General features: G+C 43.7%; 1 protein-coding gene across 1 annotated transcript in view; it reads left to right on the top strand.

The window, feature by feature from the left end:
* PUS10 (pseudouridine synthase 10) overlaps positions 1–12,498 on the top strand; it is a 121,338-nt gene extending 108,840 nt beyond the window's left edge. Inside the window, exons 17-18 of the mRNA XM_040429727.1 lie at positions 5,063–5,162; positions 12,029–12,498. Of these exons, the coding sequence (XP_040285661.1) occupies positions 5,063–5,162; positions 12,029–12,067 (139 nt within the window). The 3' untranslated portion in view covers positions 12,068–12,498. The remainder of the gene's footprint in view (positions 1–5,062; positions 5,163–12,028) is intronic.
* Positions 12,499–25,493: the final 12,995 nt, after the last annotated feature.

Below are 25,493 nucleotides of genomic sequence, written 5' to 3'. Positions count from 1 at the left end.
ATAACCAGAAAAGAGTGATGAATACAGCTCTGGGGAAGGAATCATCACTCCGCAGGAAGGGGGGCCACATGATTGCCTAGCACAGATTAGAGCCGGGGAAGGGAGGGAAACACCCAGTAATGCAGGAGCCGTATGGGCTACAGACTGTACCAAGAGGGCACAGCATTGGAGATACTACAAATACTCTGCCTATAATAGGAGTAATCTGGCTGCGTGGTGCACAATATAATGAATAAAATAAAAAGCAGCAAGACCTGCAAAAAACAGAGCAGGTCATCTCTGCCTCCTTCGGACTCTAGACTAAAACTGGTTAGCCTAGTGGCTGTGGAGAGATATGCTAGCGATATGCCCCCATGGGAATACCCCTTTAACGAGAAAGAGAAATAAATATGAAAAAACATTTATGGAAATTATGTAGAAAATTTGACAGGCACTCTTGCATTCGGGAGCATATGGATGCAAATATTTATTTAATCCTACCGTCTTTCCCCGAAAATAAGACCTCACCCGAAAATAAGACCTACTTCCAGTTTTGCCTCTCGCTGTAATATAAGGCAACCCCCTGAAAATAAGACCTCCCCGATAATAAGGCCCCGCCAGAATATAAGGCCCCTGACGCTACCATAGGGCGTCTGAATCCTCTGGACTGTAGCGGCGGCTGCCGCCGCGCAGCTCACTGATTGGCCGCAGCGCATCCAGAGCTGTTCAGGCAGTGCGAGGTCTCTTTAAATCAGAGAGCCTGCGCTGCCGCCAGGAGAAGCCGCCTGCTGCTCGCTCTGCCCTGACGGAATCTGGCTGACTCGCGATTAGACAGTGAGTCGCGCGGGGCAGGAGCTGGGCACATTGTGTGGAATCTGGCTGGCACGGACACACAGGGGTGACTGAGGTGGTGGGGGGGAAATGTTTGATAAGGTAGTGGGGATGTCTGGTGAAGGTGGGAGGGGGGAGAGAGACTAAATAATCCACTGTCCACTGGCACAGGGTAGTGGGATCACTTAAAATGACACAGGGGGATCAGAGGTGGGAATCAAAATGACACAGGATGATCAGAAGGGGGTACTACTGTAAAATGGTAATCCCCCTCCCCTCTGATTCTCTTGTGCCATTTTGATTCCCCCCTCTGATCCCCATGTGTCATGGAAAATAAGACATCCCCTGAAAATAAGACCTAGCGCATTTTTGGGAGCAAAAATTTATATAAGACACTGTCTTATTTTCGGGGAAACAGGGTAGTACAATAAAAACTGTCTAAAATAACTTAAAATAGAATAAGATAGAATCAATGTTCAATAAATAGGAGGTAATACTAATGTAAACACTAAAGATTTGATCCCTCCACCACTATAATATATAAAAAATGTCAATAAATATGTTTGCCAGCGTGGTAGGGTGTTGCACTAATATGTTTGCCAGCGTGGTTTGCCAGCGTGGTAGGGTGTTGCACTAATAATAAATATTTGCATCCATATGCTCCCGAATGCAATAGTGCCAGTCAAAGTTTCTACATAATTTCCATAAATGACTAGTTGAAGACAGGGTAAGTCAATTTGTACAAGTGCATCTTACTCCATACGATTAATAGTAGAGCCACCTTATTCCATATTATTTTCAAATATGAAAAACAGGCCATTATTACTTTTTTCTTTATATATTTTCAAAAGTATATTCCCAAAAAATGACCTCCATTAGCAAATACAAGCCTGCAAGTCTTTCTCTTCATATCCCAACTGTCATACATGGTCACATGTCCCTTAGCCAATAGAAGCTCGCAGGCCCTTAGTCTTCACATACACACAGTTTTACTCCAGGTTTCCATAACAACCCAGCCATTTTTCTTCACTGCTGCAGGTCAGCTTTAAAGAGGCAGGGTGCTATGGATGACACTGTTAAGGGAGTGGAGTGCTGTGGAGGTCACAGTTCAGGGGGCAGGTAGGGTGGCTATTCAAGCCACCCTCAAAAGACGGACTTAAAAACTCCACCCCAGGTCCTGCTAAGCCACGCCCCCGATCCGGTCAGGTCCCCCCTAACTCAGCAGCCGACAGGGATTGAACAAGTTAAGGTAAAAATAAATTTCTGTCAGCTGCAGGGGTGGGAGGGAGGGTGACTTTCTCCCTGCAAATCACGCTCACACAGTACAATACACAGTACTGCTGTCTGAGAGTGAGCTGTTCAAAAGAACATCCCTGTGTCCGTCCAGGTCCTGCGCCGGACGGAGGACAGGAAGTCTGAAAGCTGGACTGTCCTGCCTAAAACCGGACCTCTGGCCACCCTAGGGGCAGGCTGCTGTGGAGGTCACAGTTAAGGGGATGGTCCGCTATGGGGTCCAGTGTTAAGGGGCAGATTGCTGTAGAGGCCACTGTTAAGGGGACGGTGTGTTGTGGAAATGGGGTACTGTAGAGGTCACTAATAAAGGGGCGCCGCTGTGGAGGTCACTGTTAAAGGGGCGGGCTGCTGTGGAGGTCACTGATAAGGGGGTGGGATGCTGTGAAGGTCATTGGTAAAGGGGCGGGAGCGGTGGAGGTCTCTGTTAAGGTGACAGGAAACTGTGGAGGTCACAGTGAAAGGGGGCATCCGCTATGGAGGTCAGTGTTAAGAGGTGGGGTGCTGTAGAGATCACTGTTAAGAAGGCGGGGTCTTGTGAAGGTCACATTTTAAGGGAACAGAGCTCTGTACAGATCACTGTAAAGGGGGCGGGTTAATGTGGAAATCACTGTTAACGAGACGGGGTACTGTGGAGGTCACTAATAAACGGGTGGCTGCTGTGGTGGCCACTGTCGAAGGGGCGGGGTTCTGTAGATGTTACTGTTATTGTGGATACTGTCGATATCTTTTAACTACACACACAAACATTAAATGAAATAGATGAAATATACCCATGCGAAGCCGGGTCCTTCTGCTAGTCAAAAATAAAAACAAAAATGACTATAATAAAACTGGCATACAAAAAAAATCCCTGTGTATCACCCAAAAAAAAAAAAAAACACAGAAGGTATTTAAATAACCAAAAAAAAGTATGGCTTTCGTAGCCTCATGTGCTAAAACAAATGAAAATGTGTCTCATCGGGGTGAGTGACCCGGTCTTGAAGTGGTATGAACTGAACAAAAGAGTCTTCAAAGTGAGAGTGAGTAGTAGAAGGTTAATAATCTGGAGAATTCTTATACAGTATTAATAAAATGAAATATACAGTCGTGGCCAAAAGTTTTGAGAATGACACAAATATTAGTTTTCACAAAGTTTGCTGCTAAACTGCTTTTAGATCTTTGTTTCAGTTGTTTCTGTGATGTAGTGAAATATAATTACACGCACTTCTTACGTTTCAATGGCTTTTATCGACAATTACATGACATTTATACAAAGAGTCAGTATTTGCAGTGTTGGCCCTTCTTTTTCAGGACCTCTGCAATTCGACTGGGCATGCTCTCAATCAACTTCTGGGCCAATTCCTGACTGATAGCAACCCATTCTTTCATAATCACTTCTTGGAGTTTGTCAGAATTAGTGAGTTTTTGTTTTTCCACCCGCCTCTTGAGGATTGACCACAAGTTCTCAATGGGATTAAGATCTGGGGAGTTTCCAGGCCATGGACCCAAAATGTCAACGTTTTGGTCCCCAAGCCACTTAGTTATCACTTTTGCCTTATGGCACAGTGCTCCATTGTGCTGGAAAATGCATTGTTCTTCACCAAACTGTTGTTGGATTGTTGGAAGAAGTTGCTGTTGGAGGGTGTTTTGGCACCATTCTTTATTCATGGCTGTGTTTTTGGGCAAAATTGTGAGTGAGCCCACTCCCTTGGATGAGAAGCAACCCCACACATGAATGGTCTCAGGATGCTTTACTGTTGGCATGACACAGGACTGATGGTAGGGTTCACCTTTTCTTCTCCGGACAAGCCTTTTTCCAGATGCCCCAAACAATCGGAAAGAGGCTTCATCGGAGAATATGACTTTGCCCCAGTCCTCAGCAGTCCATTCACCAAACTTTCTGCAGAAGATCAATCTGTCCCTGATGTTTCTTTTGGAGAGAAGTGGCTTCTTTGCTGCCCTTCTTGACACCAGGCCATCTTCCAAAAGTCTTCGCCTCACTGTGCGTGCAGATGCGCTCACACCTGCCTGCTGCCATTCCTGAGCAAGCTCTGCACTGGTGGCACTCCGATCCCGCAGCTGAATCCTCTTTAGGAGACGATCCTGTCGCTTGCTGGACTTTCTTGGACGCCCTGAAGCCTTCTTAACAAGAATTGAACCTCTTTCCTTGAAGTTCTTGATGATCCTATAAATTGTTGATTGAGGTACAATCTTAGTAGCCACAATATCCTTGCCTGTGAAGCCATTTTTATGCAACGCAATGATGGCTGCACGCGTTTCTTTGCAGGTCACCATGGTTAACAATGGAAGAACAACAATTTCAAGCATCACCCTCCTTTTAACATGTCAAGTCTGCCATTTAACCCAATCAGCCTGACATAATGATCTCCAGCATTGTGCTCATCAACATTCTCACCTGAGTTAACAAGACGATTACTGAAATGATCTCAGCAGGTCCTTTTAATGACAGCAATGAAATGCAGTGGAAAGGTTTTTTTGGGATTAAGTTAATTTTCTTGGCAAAGAAGGACTATGCAATTCATCTGATCACTCTTCATAACATTCTGGAGTATATGCAAATTGCTATTATAAAAACTTAAGCAGCAACTTTTACCATTTCCAATATTTATGTAATTCTCAAAACTTTTGGCCACGACTGTACACTGACCAAAAATATAAATCAGTTTTGCTCCCATTTTGCATGAGCTGAACTCAAAGATCTGAAACATTTTCTACATACACAAAAGACCCATTACTCTCAAATATTGTTCACAAATCTGTCTAAATCTGTGTTAGTGAGCACTTCTCCTTTGCCGAGATAATCCATCCCACCTCACAGGTGTGGCATATCAAGGTGTTGATTAGACAGCATGAATATTGCACAGTAGTGCCTTAGACTGCCCACAATAAAAGGCCACTCTGAAATGTAATAATAATAAAAAACATTCTGCAAAGTATTTCTTCCTTGACAGTGATGCAGCTATATAAAGGAGTTTGTACATGGTGACTTCGGGAGAACCGTTCCAAATATTGGCTCCATGATGAAAACTACAGCTGATATCCTAGAGCTGGATGTGGAGGTTAGTGGTGAAGCGTTTTTACCAGTGTCTGAGATTGGAAAACTAGATTGTTAGTTGCTGGGAAATGTGTGTGAATATATTGTGTGCATTGCGGCAGATTATGTTGGTGCTGTATAAAAGCAAGAAAAATAATACATTGGGCCAAATATACCTTTCAGTGCACTCTACACCAGGCATAAAGTAGATTCCCTTTAAAGAAATTCTCCAAAGATGTCTCCACTATTTTAAATTATATGAACTGCTAGCACCCTATTGTAGAATCACTCAATAGCTTTCCTTTAAAGGGGCTGTATAGTGCGGACAGTCACATCTTGTTAAAAAGTTACCCCAATAATAGATTGATGACAGGGTTATCCTACTGCCGGTACTTCCATTGTTTAGCTGTAATTTTTTATTGAACTTGTAAGTACCTGTTTACTGTCCCTGCGGGGACTCTACAGGGTAAATGAAGCATTACATGATATGGTCACGCTCTAAAGTGGGAGAGAAACCCCACAACGAACATAGGAGGGAAAGGGGAAAGGAAAAAAGGCCTGAAAACTAGGGAAGGAAGATGGACGCCTCCTAGTGAAAACCCTAACCAAAGCACTGACTGACTACAAGCATGAACAGACCCCGAAGGTAGGTGCGTTCATGCACAGCAATACCTAAAGTCCTTTCTAACCCTAAAGGACCCTGGTACTAATGACAGGAATGAGACAACCTGGTCCTCCAAAAGGAAGGGTGAACAAGAGTCTCCCTAAGGCCTTAAGCAAAACAGCAAGGAAATGCAAGGGAAAGGTAACACTTAACTTCCAAGAAGCTATGGCAGCACCAGGAACTCAGCTGAGATCCAAGCACCAGCTATCCACAGGTCCAACTGAAGCTATAAACTGCACAACATTGTGGGAGAAACAACTATAAATAGGGAAAGTTAAATGACCACAATAGCAACACCTGGAAGTTAAGGGTGTGGCCAGTACCAGAAACAACAGACGCCTATTGATCCACAAGGTAAATATGTCAAATCAAACCTTGTGTTGCTAGTCTCAAAAATCTCCTGCCACTCACTGTCGCGGGGATCTGCTCCCAGGGTGTCCTGTAAGAACGTACAATGATGCTCCTCAAACACCTTGTGGTGCAATTCCGATGGCACAAACCATTTCCCAGAGGGGCAAGAATCCTGTGCGTCTCCCTGAGCCTCTAACACCTTAACCTCTAGGTCAGGGTATAGAGCGGATATCACCACCCCTTCTGACAGAATAGGACTCGGATTTTCAAAATCGCCACCTCCAGGAAAACTACGTGACAAGGCATCTGCCTTGACGTTCTTAACCCCAGGACGATAAGGGACAGTGAAATTGAATCTGGTGAGAAGCAAAGACCATCTGGCCTGCCTCTCTTTCAGTCGTTTAGCTGACTTCAGGTAAGCCAGGTTTTTGTGATCTGTGAACACAGTGATCGGATGAATCGCCCTTTTCAACTAATGACGCCATTCATCGAAAGACCACTTAATAGACAGTAACACTCTGTTACCCATATCGTAATTTCTCTCTGTGGAAGAGAGTTTTTTTTTTTTACAGAACAAGGCACATGGATGCCATTTACCAGGTGACTGGCCCTGTGATAAAACTGCTCCTACTCCCACCTCGGACGCATCCACTTCCACAATGAAAGGTTGTGATACATCCAGCTGCACCAATATAGGAGCATAAAAGAAAGAACTCCTTAACTGCAGAAAAGGCTCGCAACGCCGAATCGGACCACACTTTCTTAGTCATGTCAGTTAAGGGTTTCACCACTGTCGAATAGTTCTTAATACATTTTCGGTAATAATTGGTGAACCCCAAAAACCGCATAAGAGCCTTCCGATTTTCGGGTCAATCCCAGTCCAATACAGCACAGACTTTCTCCAGATCCTTTCGAAAACCCGAAGGCGACAACAGGTATCCCAAAAATTGCACCTCGTGTACAGCAAAAACACACTTTTCTCTAATTTTGAGTACAATTTATGATCTCTTAGGATCTGCAACACCTGTCTAACGTAATCCTGATGTATGTCCACATCTGGAGAATAAATTAGTATGTCATCCAAATACACGACTACAAACCTCCCCACAAGGTGATGAAAAATGTTATTCACAAAATGCTGGAAAACCGCAGGAGCATTGGTCAACCCAAAAGGCATGACCAGATTCTCGAAGTGACCCTCAAGAGTATTGAAAGCCGTCTTCCATTCATGCCCTTCCTTGATTCTGACCAGATTATATGACCCCCTTAAGTCCAAGTTAGAGAACACCTGGGCACCAACAATCTGGTTAAACAAATCAGGAATCAAAGGAAGGGGGTAAGGATCATGGACAATCCGATTGAGTTCACGGAAATCCAGACATGGCCGAACACCTCTGTCTTTTTTTTTTTTTTTTTTTACAAAAAAAAACAACCCTGCTGCCACTGGAGATTTGGAAGGTTTTATGTGTCCTTTAGCCAAACTCTCGGTAATATACTCTCTCATGGCCAGTCTTTTTAGGTCCAGAAAGGTTATACAACCTAGTTTTGGGCAACTTCGCTCCGGGAATAAGATTGATAGGACAATCATATTCCCGATGTGGAGGTAAATCCTGGCATCCACTCAGAAAAATGTATTAAGACAATTTGTCAACGCAATAATCACCCCAATCCAGAATCTGTCTAGCTTGCCAATCCATGGTTGGATTGTGCTTGCTCAACCATGGCAAACCCAGAACCACCAGAGCAGGGAGACCCTCCAACACAAAACACAAGATAAATTCCTGATGAAAGTCACCCATTCTTAATCTGATATCATGCACCACTTGCGATAAACACTTCTGAGCTAGAGGTGCAGAATCGGTAGCAAAAATGGAAATATTTTTCTCTAATGCACTCTGTGACAACCCGTGCATACGGAAGAACTGAGCATCAATCGGGTTCACCCCTGCCCCGCTGTCTATAAACACCTCATTCCCCAGTTTTTTACTTTAGCGCCACCTCATCAGTCAGGAGAAATCGGGTACTACCAGTGAAAGAGAAATGTACGTTCTCTGACAGCCCTCTCACCCCTCCAAGAGTCAGATGGGAATTAATTGCCCTCCCCTTTTTATTTTTACGCTGAATGTATGAACATACTCCGATAAAATGTCCCTACTGTCCGCAGAAAAAACATACTCCCTTCTTACGACCAGTATGCTTAAAAGCGGATCCAGAAGTAGCTCCCCCTAACTGCATGGGTTCATCCCCAGACCTAAACTCGGGAGTATCTTCACCCAAAGTGTCAGAGGAGGAAGATACATCATGTGATAGTACGTCCTGAGAGTGGAGGGCCCCTGGATCTCTCTCTCAGGCGTCTATCCATGCATATGGCAAGAGACATAGCAGCCTCCAGAGACACAGGAGTTTCATGAAAGGCCAAAGCGTCTATCAGCCTCTCTGATAACCCCTGACAAAACTGGCTACGGAGAGCCGGATCGTTCCACTCAGTATCTGTAGCCCACCTCCTAAACTGAGCAATAAATCTCAGCAGAACGATCTCCCTGACAAAGGCAACGCAGCTTGGTCTCAGCCAGGGATGTCCGATCCGGGTCGTCATAAATAAAACCCAAAGCTTCGAAAAATTCATCTACCGACCGGAGAGACCGTGATTCCGTCAGCAGAGAAAAAGCCCAAGACTGCGTATCCGCCTTAAGCAATGTAATAACCACACGGACTCGCTGATTCTCACCCCCAGATTAGTGTGCGCGTAGCCTAAAATACAGTTTGCATGCCTCTCTAAACAAAATGAAATTAACACGTCCCCCAAAGAATCTGTCCGGGAGGGCCACTTTAGGCTCCAGATAGGTCTGGTCTCCACCACTACCACCAGGACCAACAGCCTGTGATCTCTGAATCTGCGATACAGTCGAGCGGAGGTTGGCTATTTCCAAAGACAGCCTTTGCAACTGTCCTGCCAGTGCAGCAATTGGATCCATGGCTGCACTCAAACAAGCAAGAAAAAAAAAGACAGTTTATGATGTCACGCTCTAATGTGGGAGGGAAACCCCACACCGAACATAGGAGGGAAAGAGGGAAGGAAATAAGGCCTGAATACTAGGGAAGGAAGATGGACACCTCCTAGTGAAAACCCTAACCAAAGCACTGACTACCAGTATGAACAGACCCCAAAGGTAGGTGAGTTCATAAACAGAAATACCTAAAGCCCTTTCTAACCCTAAAGTACCCTGGTACTAATGACAGGAATGAGACAACCTGTTCCTCCAAAAGAAAGGATGAACGGGAGTCCCCCTGAGGCCTTAAAGGGAATCTGTCACCAGAATCATCACCATTAAACTAAAACGATTTTCTTGTAGCACTTACTACCTCCTTTCCAGATGTGCTTTTCTTTCCTTGCTGCTTGGTTTCTATCTTGAAAAAAATCCACTTTATTCTTTATGCAAATGAGCTAGTTAGGTGCCCAGAGGGGCGTTATTTTTGTTCAATGGTGCCCAGCAACACCCCCATTGAGTGCCCAGGCCCGCCCTCCAGCAGATCCCAAGCACGCCTCTCCTCGGCTCATACTCTACGCCCCCAGCAGCGCCGTTGTCCCCCCCCCCCCTTCCCCGCACTATATCAGTCAGTAACAGCAGAGAACCCCGCCCACTCCTGCCTTCAGTGTCACTGACAAATCTCGCCGCGATCTTCCAGCAGAGGATGAAACCGTCACTGGGCTTAGCGCATGCCCAGTGAAACATTTGAGGCTGATGCCCTCAGTTCTGAAAACTGCCTGCGCCTCCACTCTTCTGGTTCAACTGAGGGAATCTGCCTCAAATGTTTCACTGGGCATCCGCCGAGCCCAGTGACGGTTTCATCCTCTGCTGGAAGATCGCGGCGAGATTTGTCAGTGACACTGAAGGCAAGGGTGAGAGGAGTTCTCTGCTGTTAGTGATATAGTGTGTGTGATGCCTATTGAACCACAAGGTAAACATGTCAAATCAAACCACGTGTTGCCAGTCTCAAAGATCTCCTGACACTCACTGTCGCGGGGACGTCCGTATGTCTTGGTACGTCTGTGACAGATATCCATTCAAATCAACAGTCTGTCCATGTTCAAAGTGAAGACCTTGGACAAGAGTAGCAGTTTTTTTAGAATAGGTTTTTCTCATCTCATATAAGCAAAATTTGGCTCAGAGCAAAATTTAATCAGCGGCCCCTAAACAGGGAGGTGGTTGAACTGCAGTTTATTAAATAAAAAAATCAGCAAGATTCATACCCCTGTCTGCTCAATCAGAATACAGTAGTAGTCATGGGCCTAGCAATAGTGCAGTATGACTAGTTACTTTTTGGCATGTCCATGTAATATGCTTAATTGCCTGTCCTTTTACGAGGTTGGGGGGGCCACCCCATACAACAATGTTATATAAGATATTTTACTTTTAAATATTAGGAATTAACTTTTTGAAGCTCTGTGAATAATCATTTTTTAAATTTCCTCCATTACTTAAAATGCTTCAGCGCTTTGATTTAAAATGTACCTCCAGTTGTCAACATTTCTATCTTTGTATGGATTGAAGCTATATTCTGATATAAAGCTCCAAATCCCCTGCTTCCCTTTACACACCCATAGATTTTAATGAAAAAATTCTGGTTGCTTTTAACCACAACCAGGTAGTCTGTGCAAATCGGTCTTCAAAAAGATGCACTTAGTCGTTCTGGAGGAAGGCAGACGTTTTTCAATGGTTGTGTGAAGGGGAATAGGGGGCCTAGAGAGATTTAACAGAAAACTTTGGCCCAGTTGTCCTACATAAGAACTTACCACCATAGGATAGGTGATGTGTATCTGAATGGTAAGGGTCTAATCAATCACCAGAATGGGGTTCCAGAGTCCCTGGAGTGGTGGACGTGTGCTTCTGCTTCATGGAATCTTTGTGGGACTGCAGAAGATAACCAGGTACAGTGCTCTGGCAGCCCCATATGAATGAAGTAGCAGCGCACATGTATAACCTCCACTCCATACACTCCAGAGACTTAAGCCTGATTCACACAACCGTTCTCAGTCTGGGAAGCATGGCCAATGTGTCGGCCACATCTTCTGGACTGACCATGTGAGCACAATACAATAGACCCACAGTCAGATTGGAAATGACTGTATTATAAATCACTATGATGCAGTCAGTTTGGGTCTGGGAAATATGGCTGACACATTGGCTATGTTTCTCAGACCAAGGACAGTCGTGTGAATCAGGCCTTAGATACTTGTACACTCAGATACATTTCTTAATTGTTTTAGACACTTTCAGACATTTTCTGCAGCTTGTCCTACAAGGAGTGTGGCTTAGCGGAAAGATGACATTCCTGTGGCACCATGCGCCAAGATTTTAAACTAAACTTAGTAAACTAAACTTAGACTAGACAGCATCTGCCACTGTAATAAATATATGGCAGGGTTTGAAGGGGTTTTCCAGGATTTTTTAAATTTGCTCTCCAGCCTGTAATACCTGTGGAAAAATCTATACTCGCCTGCTCCCCCCCACTCCGTTCTGGCTCCCTGCCTCTCTTCCCTTGTCCTCTGGTCCCCGTATGTCAATTTCTGCACAGACAGAATCATGGTCGCTGCCGCAGCCAATGACTGGGTCGTAAACCCAGTGGTAATATGCCGCTTGGAGACATGTCACCTCTGAAGCCAGTCATTGGCTGTAGTGGCGCACATGACTCCATCTGGAAGTTGACAGACAAGGACTGGGAGACCAGTGAAGAGAGGCATGGAGCAGGGGAGTATGAATTTCTCCAGGTATTCCTGGACAGCCCCTTTAAGACGGTCTATGTTTATAGTCTTCCTTTTAAACAGTGTTAGTAATGTGGCCATTCTCTTACCTTTTTCTTTCTGTCTTTGTTAGTCTGTGGATGTGGACTGGCCGCCTTCTTTAGAAGACTGATATTTTGCAAGAGTTGAAACTTATCGTGTGCATTGGCACAACAGTGGACAAAACCGCATTCACTGGATCATATTGATCTGTCATTATATGTGGTTAACAGTCATGGCATAGTATGTGAATTATGTTTCTGCAAGACGAAAAAGGTGAAGATGAACAAGAAAATGAATTATTTTTAGTCACATGATGTCAAAACCTCTTTTTTATATAATGTTTGTACTACATTGAGGGAGGTTATAAGGGAATTTACAGGCAACCCGTGGAGATACCACATGGATTACAAGAGAAGAAGGAAATGAACGAAAACCTTCAGAAATGTGTACCTTCAAACTGGTTGCAGGCAGTGTGCTGTATACTGATGGTTCACGGTCTATGCTGTGTATAATTTTGGGTTTCAATATTATTTTTAAGAATAAAATTCCACCGTTTTTGCCATGTTAGTTGTGACTCTGTAAACCTTTTTCTTTTACAGATCTCCAAATAGCCTGATCCCTATCATTGAGTTAAATAATACATTTCTGGCTTTTAACAATCACCTCCTACAGGCACTAACTGCATGTATACGTACACAGCTAGTATTGTGTACTGATTGTCATATACTGCACAAATGAAAAGATGAGTCATATACAATATACGGTAACTATATCATAATATAAATGAATAGGGCTGAGCTTGTATACAGTGCCAGGTTGGTAGTGGAATCCCATAAAAGAAACAGTTCACGGAAAGTTGACCTCTGCAAAAGGTGTGTGTGCGCGAGCAACTCCAGAGGAAGCCAAACATTGGAATCCACACAGTTAAAGGGCTTCTGTCACCCCCCATTGTGCAATTTTCATTAGCCGACATTAGCTATTTGCTAATGTCAGCTGAGTGCAATCATACATGTCCTTCCTTTGTCTGTGGCTTATTTCTTGTAAAAATCATACTTTTATCATATGCAAATTTCTTCACTACCAGCAAGTTGGGCGTGTACTTGCTGGTAGCCGCTGCATCTGCCGCTTCTAGACACGCCCCATCTCCTCTTGCTAGACAGGGCCAGCGAGCGCTCTCCTCCTCCCGCTGGCCCCGTCTGCTGCTGAATGCCTGCGCCGTAACATTCCTCAATCGGCGCCAGGGTACTGAGTGAAGGACGCGCGCTTGCCAGCTCCTTCCTCAATGCGCCTGCGCCAATTACATCACACTACACCCGGAAGAGAAGACTGACGATTATCGCTGATGCAGAAATAAGCCACAGACAAAGGTAGGACATGTATGATTGCACACAGCTGACCTTAGCAAATAGCTAATGTCGGCTAATAAAAATTGCACAATGGGGGGTGACAGAAGCCTTTTAAGCCCGGGTTCACATCACCTTTTATTTTTCTGTTCTTCTGATCCATCAGAAGAACAAAAAAAAAAAGTTAAAAACGGATCATGTAAAAATACGGACCCTGAGCATCCGTTATGCTTATTTGGCATTCGTTTTAGCGATTGCATGCAGGACTTTTTTACATCTAAAAAAAAACAAAACAATGATGTTAACCTGGCCTTACAGCAGAAGCTTGAGAGTCCTTGTATGCTCACACACCAGGAACAGACTGGGAACTTAGTGGCCCTGCAAGAAAACTAAAGGTGGCCCCAATGTTGTAGGTGGGTCCAAATTGACAGAACGTGAGGCAGCACAAGTGGACATGGCAAATACAAGTTGCATGGTCAGCAATAGCATGGTTCAGCACAGAAAACCATCCCAAAGAACGAAATACCACTATGCGGCACAAAAAAAGCTTCCCCAGAAGCTTGTCCCTATGTGATGGTCATCAGGAGCTGCCACAGTCTCTCCTCCTTCTCCAATTGTCTCTAAGATAATGAGGGGGCTTAGGAGTTGAGATATGGCCCACAGCACCAAGCCAGCCCTACCTTCAGCATGCTGCCTGGACTTTCTCTAATAATGAGATCTATCCAGCCAGCAGCAGTGAGCAAAAATTTCCTGTAGGGTCTATGGCCCGTCCTCTCCTGTCCCACATCCACTGATTGGCAACTGTGTTCCTATACACAATATAAGAAGAAAGCTGTCTGGCCAAACGAGGACTGGGCCAAAAAAGTAAGCATTTTAGTCACAAATAGCTGTTGACCGATTTCCTAGCTACCCACATTCATTTATCAAGTTTCCAATTTTCTTACCATCTCAAAATTTTGTGGAACAGCCACTCTGCACGTGAGGCTTGTGTTCGGAAAATCCTACATCCAACAACATCGCGTCTTTTACCATGTTTCTAGTCTGGTTTATGGACGGAGACGTTATCTTACGCAGCCCAGGAGGGGAATGTTGCTGTGCACGGGGCCAGAACTATACGTCTCTCTGCGTAATCGCAGATGAGGTGGATTCAGGAGTTTGCACATGCACCATGGAGATGAATAGTTGTGGCCCTGTCCACAGCACCTCCTCAGCCCTGGGCTGCAAAAGTGACATCCCCATACAGTTACTAGATCATAAACCTGGTAAAAGACTTGACATCATAGAATTTAGGATTATTTTATCGGTCCTAATAAATTGCTATTGCGTTCAAACGTAGGCAACTTAAGTAATGTATGGAATAGGTAGAGTACAGTGCCCAGAAAGACTATCAGAATCAGGGTTATTTGATTTAGAAAAAAGACTGCTGAGGAGTAATCTAATAACCATGTATAAATATGTCATAGGTTCATACTTAGATCTCTCCCATCTGGGTATGTCAAGGGCTGTACTTAAAACAAGGGGACATCCTCTATATCTAGAGAAAAGAAGGTTTCTTCTCCAACATAGAAGGGGGTTCTTTACTATAATGGGCCATTCACACATTGTTTTCAATGGGAGGCTGCACTGCCATTCATGCGACTGCAGTTTATAGTCCTAGTCATATAGTATATAACCATGACTGTGCCAAGAAAGGACATGACCTAAAACTACATGAGATTTATCTAAAAGTAGATAAAGATAACCAAATCAAACAAATTGGTCAAAAATATTAGACTTGGTCATTTATGGAGGAAAGCGATCACTTGTCTGTGATTGTCAAAATTATGTGAACCTTTTCTTTCAGTATATGGTGTGTCAGCAATAACTGCAACTAAAAGTTTCCGGCAATTGTTGATTAGTCCTGCACATTGGTTTGGAGGACTTTTAGCCCTTTCCTCTGTAGAGAACAGCATCAATTATTTTATGTTGGTGGGTTTCCTCCCATGAACTGCTCTCTTCAGGTCCTTCCACTACAATTCTATTGGATTAACGTCAGGACTTTGATTTGGCCAATCCAGAACTTTGGCCCTGGATTATTGAGACTGGCTCATGTTACGCTGTCCTTGATAGGGCATGCAATTGCTGGAGGAGGTGTGTAATGTTTGACGAGGCGTAGGCCTCATCATAAATGAACTGCCTTTTTTGGCTCTCCATGCACCAGAATGAGATTCAGTAATTATTCACCAGTTTTTGGCATAAATAATGACCTCACCCTTTGCGACAGAATCGCTCCACCCTCGCCACACCTCCTTTTCATAGAATTGAAAATGTTCATGTATTGAAAAGTTGCAAATCTGGAGGATTTGCTAGTTTTCTGTGCCCAAAAGAGATGTAAGGTGAATGATGAATTTCCCCCTTTAACATTATTGTTCTTTAACCATTCTTTGTTAGAACGACTTCTATGCTTAGGGTTGTTGTCTTGCTGCATAACACATGCTCTCTTGACATTTCCTGACATTTTTCTTTAGAATTTGCTGGTGTAATACACAATTTATTATTTCATCAATGATAGCAAGCCTTCCTGGCCCAGATGCAGCAAACAGACCCAAACCGTGTTTCACAGATGGGATGAGGTTTTTATGTTTTCTCTAAACATAAGGCTTTTCATTTAAACCAAAAAGCGTGATCTTTAACAAACTGCAGACGGACAGCAATGTTCTCCTTGGAGAGCAGCAGCTTTCTCCTTGCAGTCCTGCTGTGCTCACCATTGTTGTTCAGTGTCCTTCTGATAGAGGACTCATGACCATTAACTAATAGGCCTTTAGTTGCTTAGAGGTGACCTTGTAGACTATTACAAGCCTTGATCTTAGCATGATCTTTGTTGGTCGACAAGTGGATAGTAATGGTCTTGAACTTCCTCCATTTGTACACAATCTAACTATGGACGGATTGAGTCCAAACTCTTTACAAATGGTTTTTCTAACCTTTTCCAGTGTGATGAGCATCAACAAATCTTCTGGGGTCCCCAGAAAGCTTCTTTGTTCGTGCCATGATACACTTCCACAACCATGTCTTGTGAAGATCAGATTTTGATAGATCCCTGTTCTTTAAATAAAACTGTTCACCCACTTACACCTGATTGTCAACCCATTGATTGAAAACACCCGACTCTAATTTCACCTTCAAATTATTTGCTAATCCTAGCTATGGGAGAAAAAAATCCCACGACATATTACGGCACTCCTGTATAAATCCCTTAACTCCGCCCCTGGGGAGGTCCCCTTGGCCTATATTAAGGAATGGGAGTGTGACCTAGGGGTATCCTTCTCCCAGAGAGACATTAGACAGATCCACCAAAGGTCCCATGGGTTTTCTCGGTGTATAAAGATCCAGGAGCATTCTTGTAAAACCATGATGAGGTGGTACAACGACCCTAGGAAACTCTTCAAAAAATGGTTACTTGAATCCGACACATGTTGGAGGTGCAAACAACACAGTGCTACCTTAGCCCATATTTTATGGTCGTGTCCCCAGCTTTACATATTCTGGAATCAGGTAGAGCAGAAGGTCAATGAGATCTGTAAAACCTCTATCAAACTATCACCTCGATCGGTACTTTTGTGGCTTTCCTCTGATTGCTGGCATCCTTCATCTACAGATCTGCCCACTATGCTTATCCAAGCAGCCAGACTTCTGATTCCACTTCAGTGGTTGAGTACTAAACCTCCTACCTAAGACCAGTGGTTTGTTAAAGTGGATCAAATATGTATGATGGAGGAGTTAGCGGGCTGGGCTAACAGAGCACATGCTAAGTTTGCTAGGCTATGGAACCCTTGGAAAACCTTTTAGACAACTTCACTAGCTATGATCCACCATTGCAGGGTAGTAGAGGGAAACCTATGTCTACTCAAGTCGCTTCTGCCTCTGCTTGCCTTTACTTTTCGCATTTGCCTTCGCCGAGAGAGCTTATTTTACCGTTATCTTACCTTTCCTGAGATTTGTGCCCTTGTCCAGGCCTTAATGCAGATATACCATCTCTATTTTCGGCTTTGTATTAGTTGCCATTGGTAAAATGTCCATAACTGCTCATCCCTATTCCCCCTCCCCCCTGTTTTTCCCTGTTTCCATGGTGTGTACCCCCCCCCCTTTTTTCCTCCTTACCTCCCAATATTGTGTCTTGACTCTTCATACTGATATCTGGTATTTTATTATGCTGTAATCATTACATCTCTGTATTCACTTTGCTCGTTATGTCGAGACAGAAAATCTTAAAAAGAGATTTGATTAAAAAAAATAAAAATTATCTGCTAATCCTAAAGGTTCACATACTTTTGCCACTCAGACATGTGATATTGGATCATTTCCTCAGTGAGCAAATGACTAAGTCTAATATTTTTGACTCACTTGCTTGATTTGTTAATCTCTATCTACTTATTGTATTAGGTCAAGTTTATCCAGAAATATATAACATTTCGAAGGGTTCACAAACTTTCATGCACTGCTATAGACTGATAGCGAACTCACTGAAATAGTTCAAAAGGGGGCCAGAGTAACACTATTACAAGTTATAGTTATTAGATTTCTGGAGAAGGGTTACTGATCATGCACACGACTGTGATCAGACTGGGAAACCAGGTCCATGTGTCAGCCATATCTTCTGGACCAACCACGGCTCCCCTGACCTACTAATTTATGATACAGTCAGTTTGTATCTGATCTCAGGGCTGTTGCAGTGTATTCACATGATGATGTGATTACACAACAATAGGGTCGTGATCACATAGAGACTGACTATAAAGTTACTATGACACAGTTTGGGTCCGGTTGGCGTGGTTGGTCTGTGTGGCTGTCACACAGACCGTATTTTCTGGGCTGATCACAGTCATGTCCATGAGCCCCTATTCTGATCTCCAGATTTGGAGTTAAGAGGTCAAACTTAAAAAGGTTTTCCAAGATTTCTGAACTGATGACCTCCCGATCAGTAGGTTATCAGTATCTGATCGATAGGGAATGGCACCTGGGATCCCCACCAATCAGCTATTTGGAGAAGGCAATACACTATTGCAGTAGCACTGCAACCTTCTTGCAGCTTTCCTAGGCCATGTGATGTCACGTTCGTTGGTCACATGGCTTAGGCACAGCTCAGTATTTGATATTCACTTCAATAGGACTGAGCTGCAATAACAAGCAAAGCCACTAACAAGCGGATGCCACTGTGCTTGGTGAGCAGAGAGAAGGCCGCGGCGCTACTGTGATTGGCGGGGGTCCTGGTGTTGGACTCCCACTGATCAGGTACAGAGGATAGGTCATCAGTTCAAAAATCTTGGAAAACCCCCAGGACCAGGTGGCTTGTCACCCACTTACTATACAGCCTTCACCAGCTTGATCACTACACTTCTTTGAGGCATTAGACTTTTGTTTACATTTTGTTGACTCTCTTCATGGCCATATGGGTGAGTAAGTTGTCTACATACATATCTCAAGGAAGCCCATTTCATAATAAGATGCTGCTGCTGGCAAAAGGCTTCTAAACTATTGGTGTTAGTTGAACAGAGCTTCACCCTGGGTTTTTCCCCCTGGCTGAAAGCCCAACACCATCCTCTTTGTGTACACAAGTCCCACATTCCTATACTGTGTTTCCACCTTCGCCTTCAATGGCCATTTGCCATCATCATACCCCTATTCCTGACTCCAAAAAAAAGCTGTAGAGCATGTTACTTGATCTTAAGTGTTGAGCCTACCTGCACACAGTAGAAGCTTTCCAAACAGAATTCTGCACAGACTTTCGTGTGGATTTCTCTGCGTTTGTGCACCAAAATCCGCATGTGTTACGAAAGTACATGCGGAAAAACACATAAATTGTGCAGATGGCCTAATGAGAGTACCTATAATCCGTCAATTTCTCATGTACACAAACGTATGCCGCCCGTTCCCGTATTGCGGCCCACAAACTAGAATGGGTCCGCAATCCAGAAGGTATGGAGCGGAAGGCCACGGAAGCACTAGGGAGCGCTTCCGTGGCATTTTGGTCCATGCTTCCACACCGCAAAAAAATAGCTCTATATTTTTTTTTTGCGTTGCGGATGGATCTCGGACCCATTCAAGTTGAACGGTGCTTGTGCATTGGGGACAACAGTTTGCTGTCCCCAGTGGACGGCACGGGCGGCATATGTTCGTGTGCTTGAGCTCTTAAACATACCAATAAAACAGCTCAGTCAGTTTAATGTTGTTCCACTTTAAATCTAGGGATTATGGTTCCTTTCCATAACCACAAAAATGTTCGTTGCAACACAGACAGAAATACAGTATATTTCCATTGCACAAGATTGACAGCAGCTTCCTCTGTCAGGTCCTTATATGTTGTGTGTGAAGACTGGAGGAAGTATGGTGAGCAGCAGAATATTCTCAGGTCTAGTCAGATGTGGGAACTTTCCCTATAAAAGGGACTGACTCTAAAGCAATTGAGTTTGGGTAAAATAAAGAGTAGGCGGGTGTCGCATGTAAAAATTATATGAATTCACATGCAAAGCCTTGTGTTCCAGCTGTGAAACGTCTTTTACATGTAACTTTTATAAATGACTGGAAATATCAGCTTAGTTTGTAATGTATTTGAAAACATTAATAATTGGCTAGTTATTAAAATAGCCTGATTCCTGGGCCCCGTGCTGTCAGGTCTTTCATATATGTAAGACTTTCCACTTGTGTACGTGCAGTGGCGTGGGCATCATGCGTCATAAGAAACTACTCAGGTGCATCAAACCAAATCTGCCTGAAGCACACATTGCTACAGTTGTATTGCTTTACATGTGGGAGACACTGGTATTCAATCTGGTTAGGGAGTGGACATGTGGTCAATGCCTGATATGTGGGAAAGAGAAACTGTGTAATTCTATTTTCACTGATGTTTGCCAATGCCAACCCACAAATGTGCTATAATGAAGGGCATTGGTATATAATATAGCATAGGGTTAAAATCAAACACAGTGCAACGGCATTCTGCAAAAACAGAATATGTGAAGTAATGCTTTAGTCACTATATAAATAAATGAGAGGCTCTTAGCAAATATATTTTGATCAAAATAATTTGTGCCAATCCACCATGGCAAGGTGACCACTTCTGGACAGGAACGTATAATAAATGCTAGCTCTTTTGTTGCTATCTGGCCTCCAATGAATTTAGGGAAGGCAGGTTCCACGTATATACTGAACCCACTCTGTATTTTACCTCTCCTGGTGCCAAAATGGCCTCCAGTGAATACAGGGAGAGCAGATTACAGCTTTATGCTACACTAATTAAAATCAAGCTGTAGAAAAGATGAGTTTGTCACGAGTGCATGAGCAAGATGGAGACAGCCTTGCCTCCAAGTGCATAATGCAAAGCCAAAAACCAATGTAAGGGTACAGCTACACGGCGACACTGGTTATGGCCAGAATCATGGAGGTATCACAGTGTAGCGGTGATCTCATAGAAATGGGGTTAAAGCAAAAGTCACATATGGGCCGTGACTGCAAGATCGTAATCGCAAAAAATCCAGCAGAGTTGGATTTTCTTGTGATTCAGGGGTCGCAGCCGCAGCAAATGTGCTACTCTTGCTAAAACTCTATTCATTTCTATGGGATCGTCGCTAACCTGTGACCCTGGCCGTGACCAGTGATGCCATGTAGCTGTACTCTTAGTAGCACATCCTGATGTGCAGGTGCGCATCGACATGGCTGAAAATACAAAATAAAACACAATGCAACATCATTCTTCAAACACAAACTATATGAACTAATGCTATACACACTATATGAAGAGATTCTTAGCAAATATACTCTGATCAAAATCATGTGTGTCCATCCGCCATGGCAAGGTAACCTCTTTTGGACAGGAAGCTACGATAAATGCTACCTTTTTTTGCGCCATCTGGCCTCCAATCAATTTAGGGAAAGCACGTTCCACATGTATACTGAGCCCACTCTGTATGCTACAGTACCTTTCCTGGTGCCTTCTGACCTCTAGTAAATACTGGGAGAGTAGGCTTCAGCTTTATGCCTAAAAAAATTCAAATCAACCTGTGGAAAAGATAAGTTAGGAGTGCAAGACCAAGATGAAGATAGCCACGCCTCCAGGTGCATACTGCAAAGACAAAAAACGGTTAAAGGGGTTATCCTGGAAAAGATCATGATGACTTATCCTCAGGATAGGTCATCATTATCACATCAGCGGAGGTCCAAGTCCCGACATCCCCAACAGCTGTTTCAGGGAGCCTCTGTGCTTACCTGAGGTCTGGTGAGCGATTCAGGCTCCTGGCAGCTTTCCAAGGACAGCACCGTACATTGTATAGTGGCAGTGCTTGGTATTGCAGCTCAACCCCATTGACTTGAATGAGGCTGAGCTGCAACTTGGCCATGTGACCGATGTACAATAAAGTCACTGGCCTAGTAAGAGGCTGCAGTTCTCAAGGCCTCTTCTAACAGCTGATCGGTGGGGGTCTCGGGTATAGCACCCCCTGAGGATAAGTCTAAAATATTTTTTCCTGGATAACCCCATTGAAGGCAGCTGTAATGAAACCCTTAGGATACGTCCACATGGGACAGAAAATACAACTGAAAACTCCAAATTTGCCCTCTTCATTTAAGAGGTTGAAATCTGCAATGGAGATCTGCAGCATAAATTGACATGCTGGAGATTTCAAATCTGCACCGTATGAAAACCCACAACGATTTTTTTTGTCCCCATCCGATCTACATCGGATAGGATGTGTACCCATTCATTTCAATGGGCCCTCAAAAAATGTGGACAGCATTCCGTGTGCTGTCCGCATCCGTATGTCCTTTCTACATCGCCGTAAAAAAGACAAGGAAAGGCATTGTTACAATGGATCCACAAAAACAACGGCTGCTACATGGACATCATTCGTATTTTTTGCAGACCACAAAATACATTCGGTAGTGTGAATGCATCCTTAGGGCTCATGCATACGACCGTTGTTGTTTTGCGGTCCGCAACACAGATACCAGCCGTGTGCATTTCGCATTTTGCGGAACAGGATGGCCAGCCCTAATAGAACAGTTCTATCCTTGTCCTTAATGCGGACAATATTAGGACATGTTCTATTGTTTTGAAGAACGGACATACGGACACGGAATGCACACGGGGTCATTTCCATTTCTTTTGCAGCCCCATTAAAGTGAATGGTTCCGAACAGGCAAGGGAAAAAAAATACCTTCATGTGTACGAGCCCTTAGGAAGTTATGGCATATTGCTATGATATGTCTTGATTTCCTCATCGGTGGGGATATGACTGTTGGATCCCCAGCTATCCTCAGATCACTAGCTCAGCACTGTGGCTCCTTCATAGTTTTTTTTCTCTGAGTATTAAGGCCACTTTCATACAGTCAATGTTTGGTCAGTGTTCGATCAGTGATTTCCGTAGGTGATGGTGAGCCAAAATTAGAAGTGAAGCCGACACAGAGATCAGGTTTAATGGAAACGTGCACCTGTTCTGTTTTTCATCCATTCCTGGTTTTGGTTTAGAATCTCTGATGGAAATCACTGATCAAAAACTGACTGTGTGAAAGTGGCCTGATGCACTTGTTCTATAGATAGCGACTACTAAGCTTCGACTCGCCCTGCACTACAGTGTATGCTTATAGTTGCATTTGACTCCCATTGTATAAAAGGAAAAACATATAGGGGCAGATTTATCAGGAGGGGAATTTTTTAGTCAGTTTCGCAGAAGTCTGAGTTGCTGTAATTTGAGACAAATTTATCATGTGTCACAGGATTTAAAAAATGTTATTCCAATATGTCTTGAGATATTACTCCATTTTCTGCACCACCCCATTCACTGAAGCAAGATTGAGACACTTTTTTGGGACTTTTTAAAGTCTCAGTTAATAAATCTAGCTTAGAAATCAGCTAGGCAGGCTTCCTCCCACTAAAACGGCTACGGCAGCGCTAAAGCCCGCCCATCAGAGCCAATGACGTCACCGAACACACTGCCGGGCAGAAGTTTCCACCCGGCAGTGTGTGATTGTAAACAAAAGAGCCCTTGCCCTGCGCGATTTAGCGCAGGGCAAAGTAGAGCATCGGAGCATGAACTGCTCCGATGCTCAAGTCAGGGGGGCTGCCTGTGTGAAATTATGGGTATGGCCGGGTACAGCTCTGAACCCGGACAACCCCTTTAACATTAGACCTGATGCAAACATTGACCTGTAAGTCTGAGTTCACACTTCAGTTATTTGGTCAGTTAATCCCAGCAGTTACTGTATGGTGAGCCAAAATCATGAAAAGATCTCCACCTGTTCTGTGTTTTGGACCCATAACTGACCAAATAAGACTAATAGTGACACACGCCGACGCACACGTTCATATACTGTATGTGACCTGCCTGTCATACTGACGCACAGTAACAGTTTCACTACCAGAAAGGACTAGCTGTGCATGTTGCTGCAATGCACAGTGATGTACACAGAGATACATTCTTCCTGCAGGCCAGGATATGGCTGATTCAACACACTTTGTGGTAAATTAATCGGAACGAATCAAATTTTGGGGGGAAATTTGGCGAAGCGTCCAAATCAACTTTTTTAAAAATTTGCTCATCTCTAATCATGGCTTTTGGCTGGTATCTAAAATCATTGTTTCTGGCCAGCAGATTGTTCTATGTAAACATTGACCTGGTGCCCAGACACAATGAACCTATAGGGACAAGTGATCACTGTAGCGATTGCTCATCCCCATACGGAGGAGATAATTGCTGCATGTAAATGTAGCTCTCATCTCCCTGATGATCAGACAATTATCAGGAATATTTTGTTCATTCCCGATTACTGGCCACTAAATCTGTCTGTAAAAGGACGTATAGGTCTTTTTTTCGCCTGAGCGATACCAAATATGCCAGGGTCTGTTCAATGGAAAAATGATGGATTTGCATTTAAGTTGAATCAGTGTTGTCTGCGATTGTGTTCTCTGTTTTCCATCAGGATTGCATATGTTTTGCATCCGTTTTTTAAGTACAGGAAGAAAAACTGAAGATCAGCATACGGGATCTCCTAGCAACTATCAGTGAGAAACGGACTGCAGATGGATGCCATGCGTGTGCTGTCAGTTTTCTTTCACTGACCCACTGGCATGGGTGGACCTCTGTGAAAAACGGAAGAAAATAGAACAGGCTTTTAGATTTTTCCCGAATGGGTCAGTGAAATAATGCTCATGTATGCACCCATTGAATGGGTCAAGGTTCCGCCCAGATGGCATCTGTTGCAAAAACATATTGCCTCTGGATGGAGGCTAATTTCGCACAAGCGAGTTTTCCATCCGGATGTGTTCCGTTTGTGAATGGACAGCATCTGGACTGAATCCGGTCCTATTCATTTCAATAGGTATATGCACATGAGAATTGTTTCTGATCATTTCTGTGTTCAGGAAAAATCGCAACATGTTCTACAGTAGTATTCAAATAATAATAGTGAGTAAAAAAACTAATCGCTAAATCATTATAATAACTTGTATTTCCTTAAATACAAATGCACTACACATTTATTGCCAAATCAAACCAATCACAAAATGTATCAACTTTGTGTTAATCCTTTTCTCAAAGTAAATAAAAAGAGATATTAGGACGTTCAAAAAATAGCAGCGCCAGCATTTTTCTTTAAAAACTTGAGATTTCACTTTACTTTGAATGAAAGAACTAATATTTAGTGGCATAACCACTGTTTCTGAGAACTGTTTGACATCGGTGTTGTATGGAGTCGACCAACTTCTAGCCCCTCTGAACAGGTATTCCGGTCCAGGACAATAGGACTACATTCCACAGTTTTGCATTTTTGGGGGTTTTGCCTCATAAACCACATTTTTGATGTCGCCCCACAAGTTCTCTAGGGCAGGGATGCCTAACCTGTGGCCCTCCAGCTGTTGTAAAACTACAACTCCCACGATGCCCTGCTGTAGGCGTATAGCTGTAGGCCGTCCAAGCATACTGGGAGTTGTCGTTTTGCAACAGCTGGAAAGGCGCAGGTTGGGCATCCCCGCTCTAGGGGGATTGAGGTCCAGGGATCGAGATGGCTGCTCCATTACCTCAATCCTGTTTGTATGTAACCAAGATGTTGTTTGCTTACTTGCTCTTTGTCCCACTGAAACACCTATTTCAATGGCATTTCTTTTTCAGTAACATGATCTCCTCATGTATTTTGATATATATTCAAACTGATCCATGATCCCTAGTATGCAATAAATAGGCCCAA

This window comes from Bufo bufo, chromosome 4 (genome assembly GCF_905171765.1).
Source record: "Bufo bufo chromosome 4, aBufBuf1.1, whole genome shotgun sequence".
NCBI lineage: Eukaryota > Metazoa > Chordata > Amphibia > Anura > Bufonidae > Bufo > Bufo bufo.
This window is presented reverse-complemented; position numbering and strand designations above follow the sequence as displayed.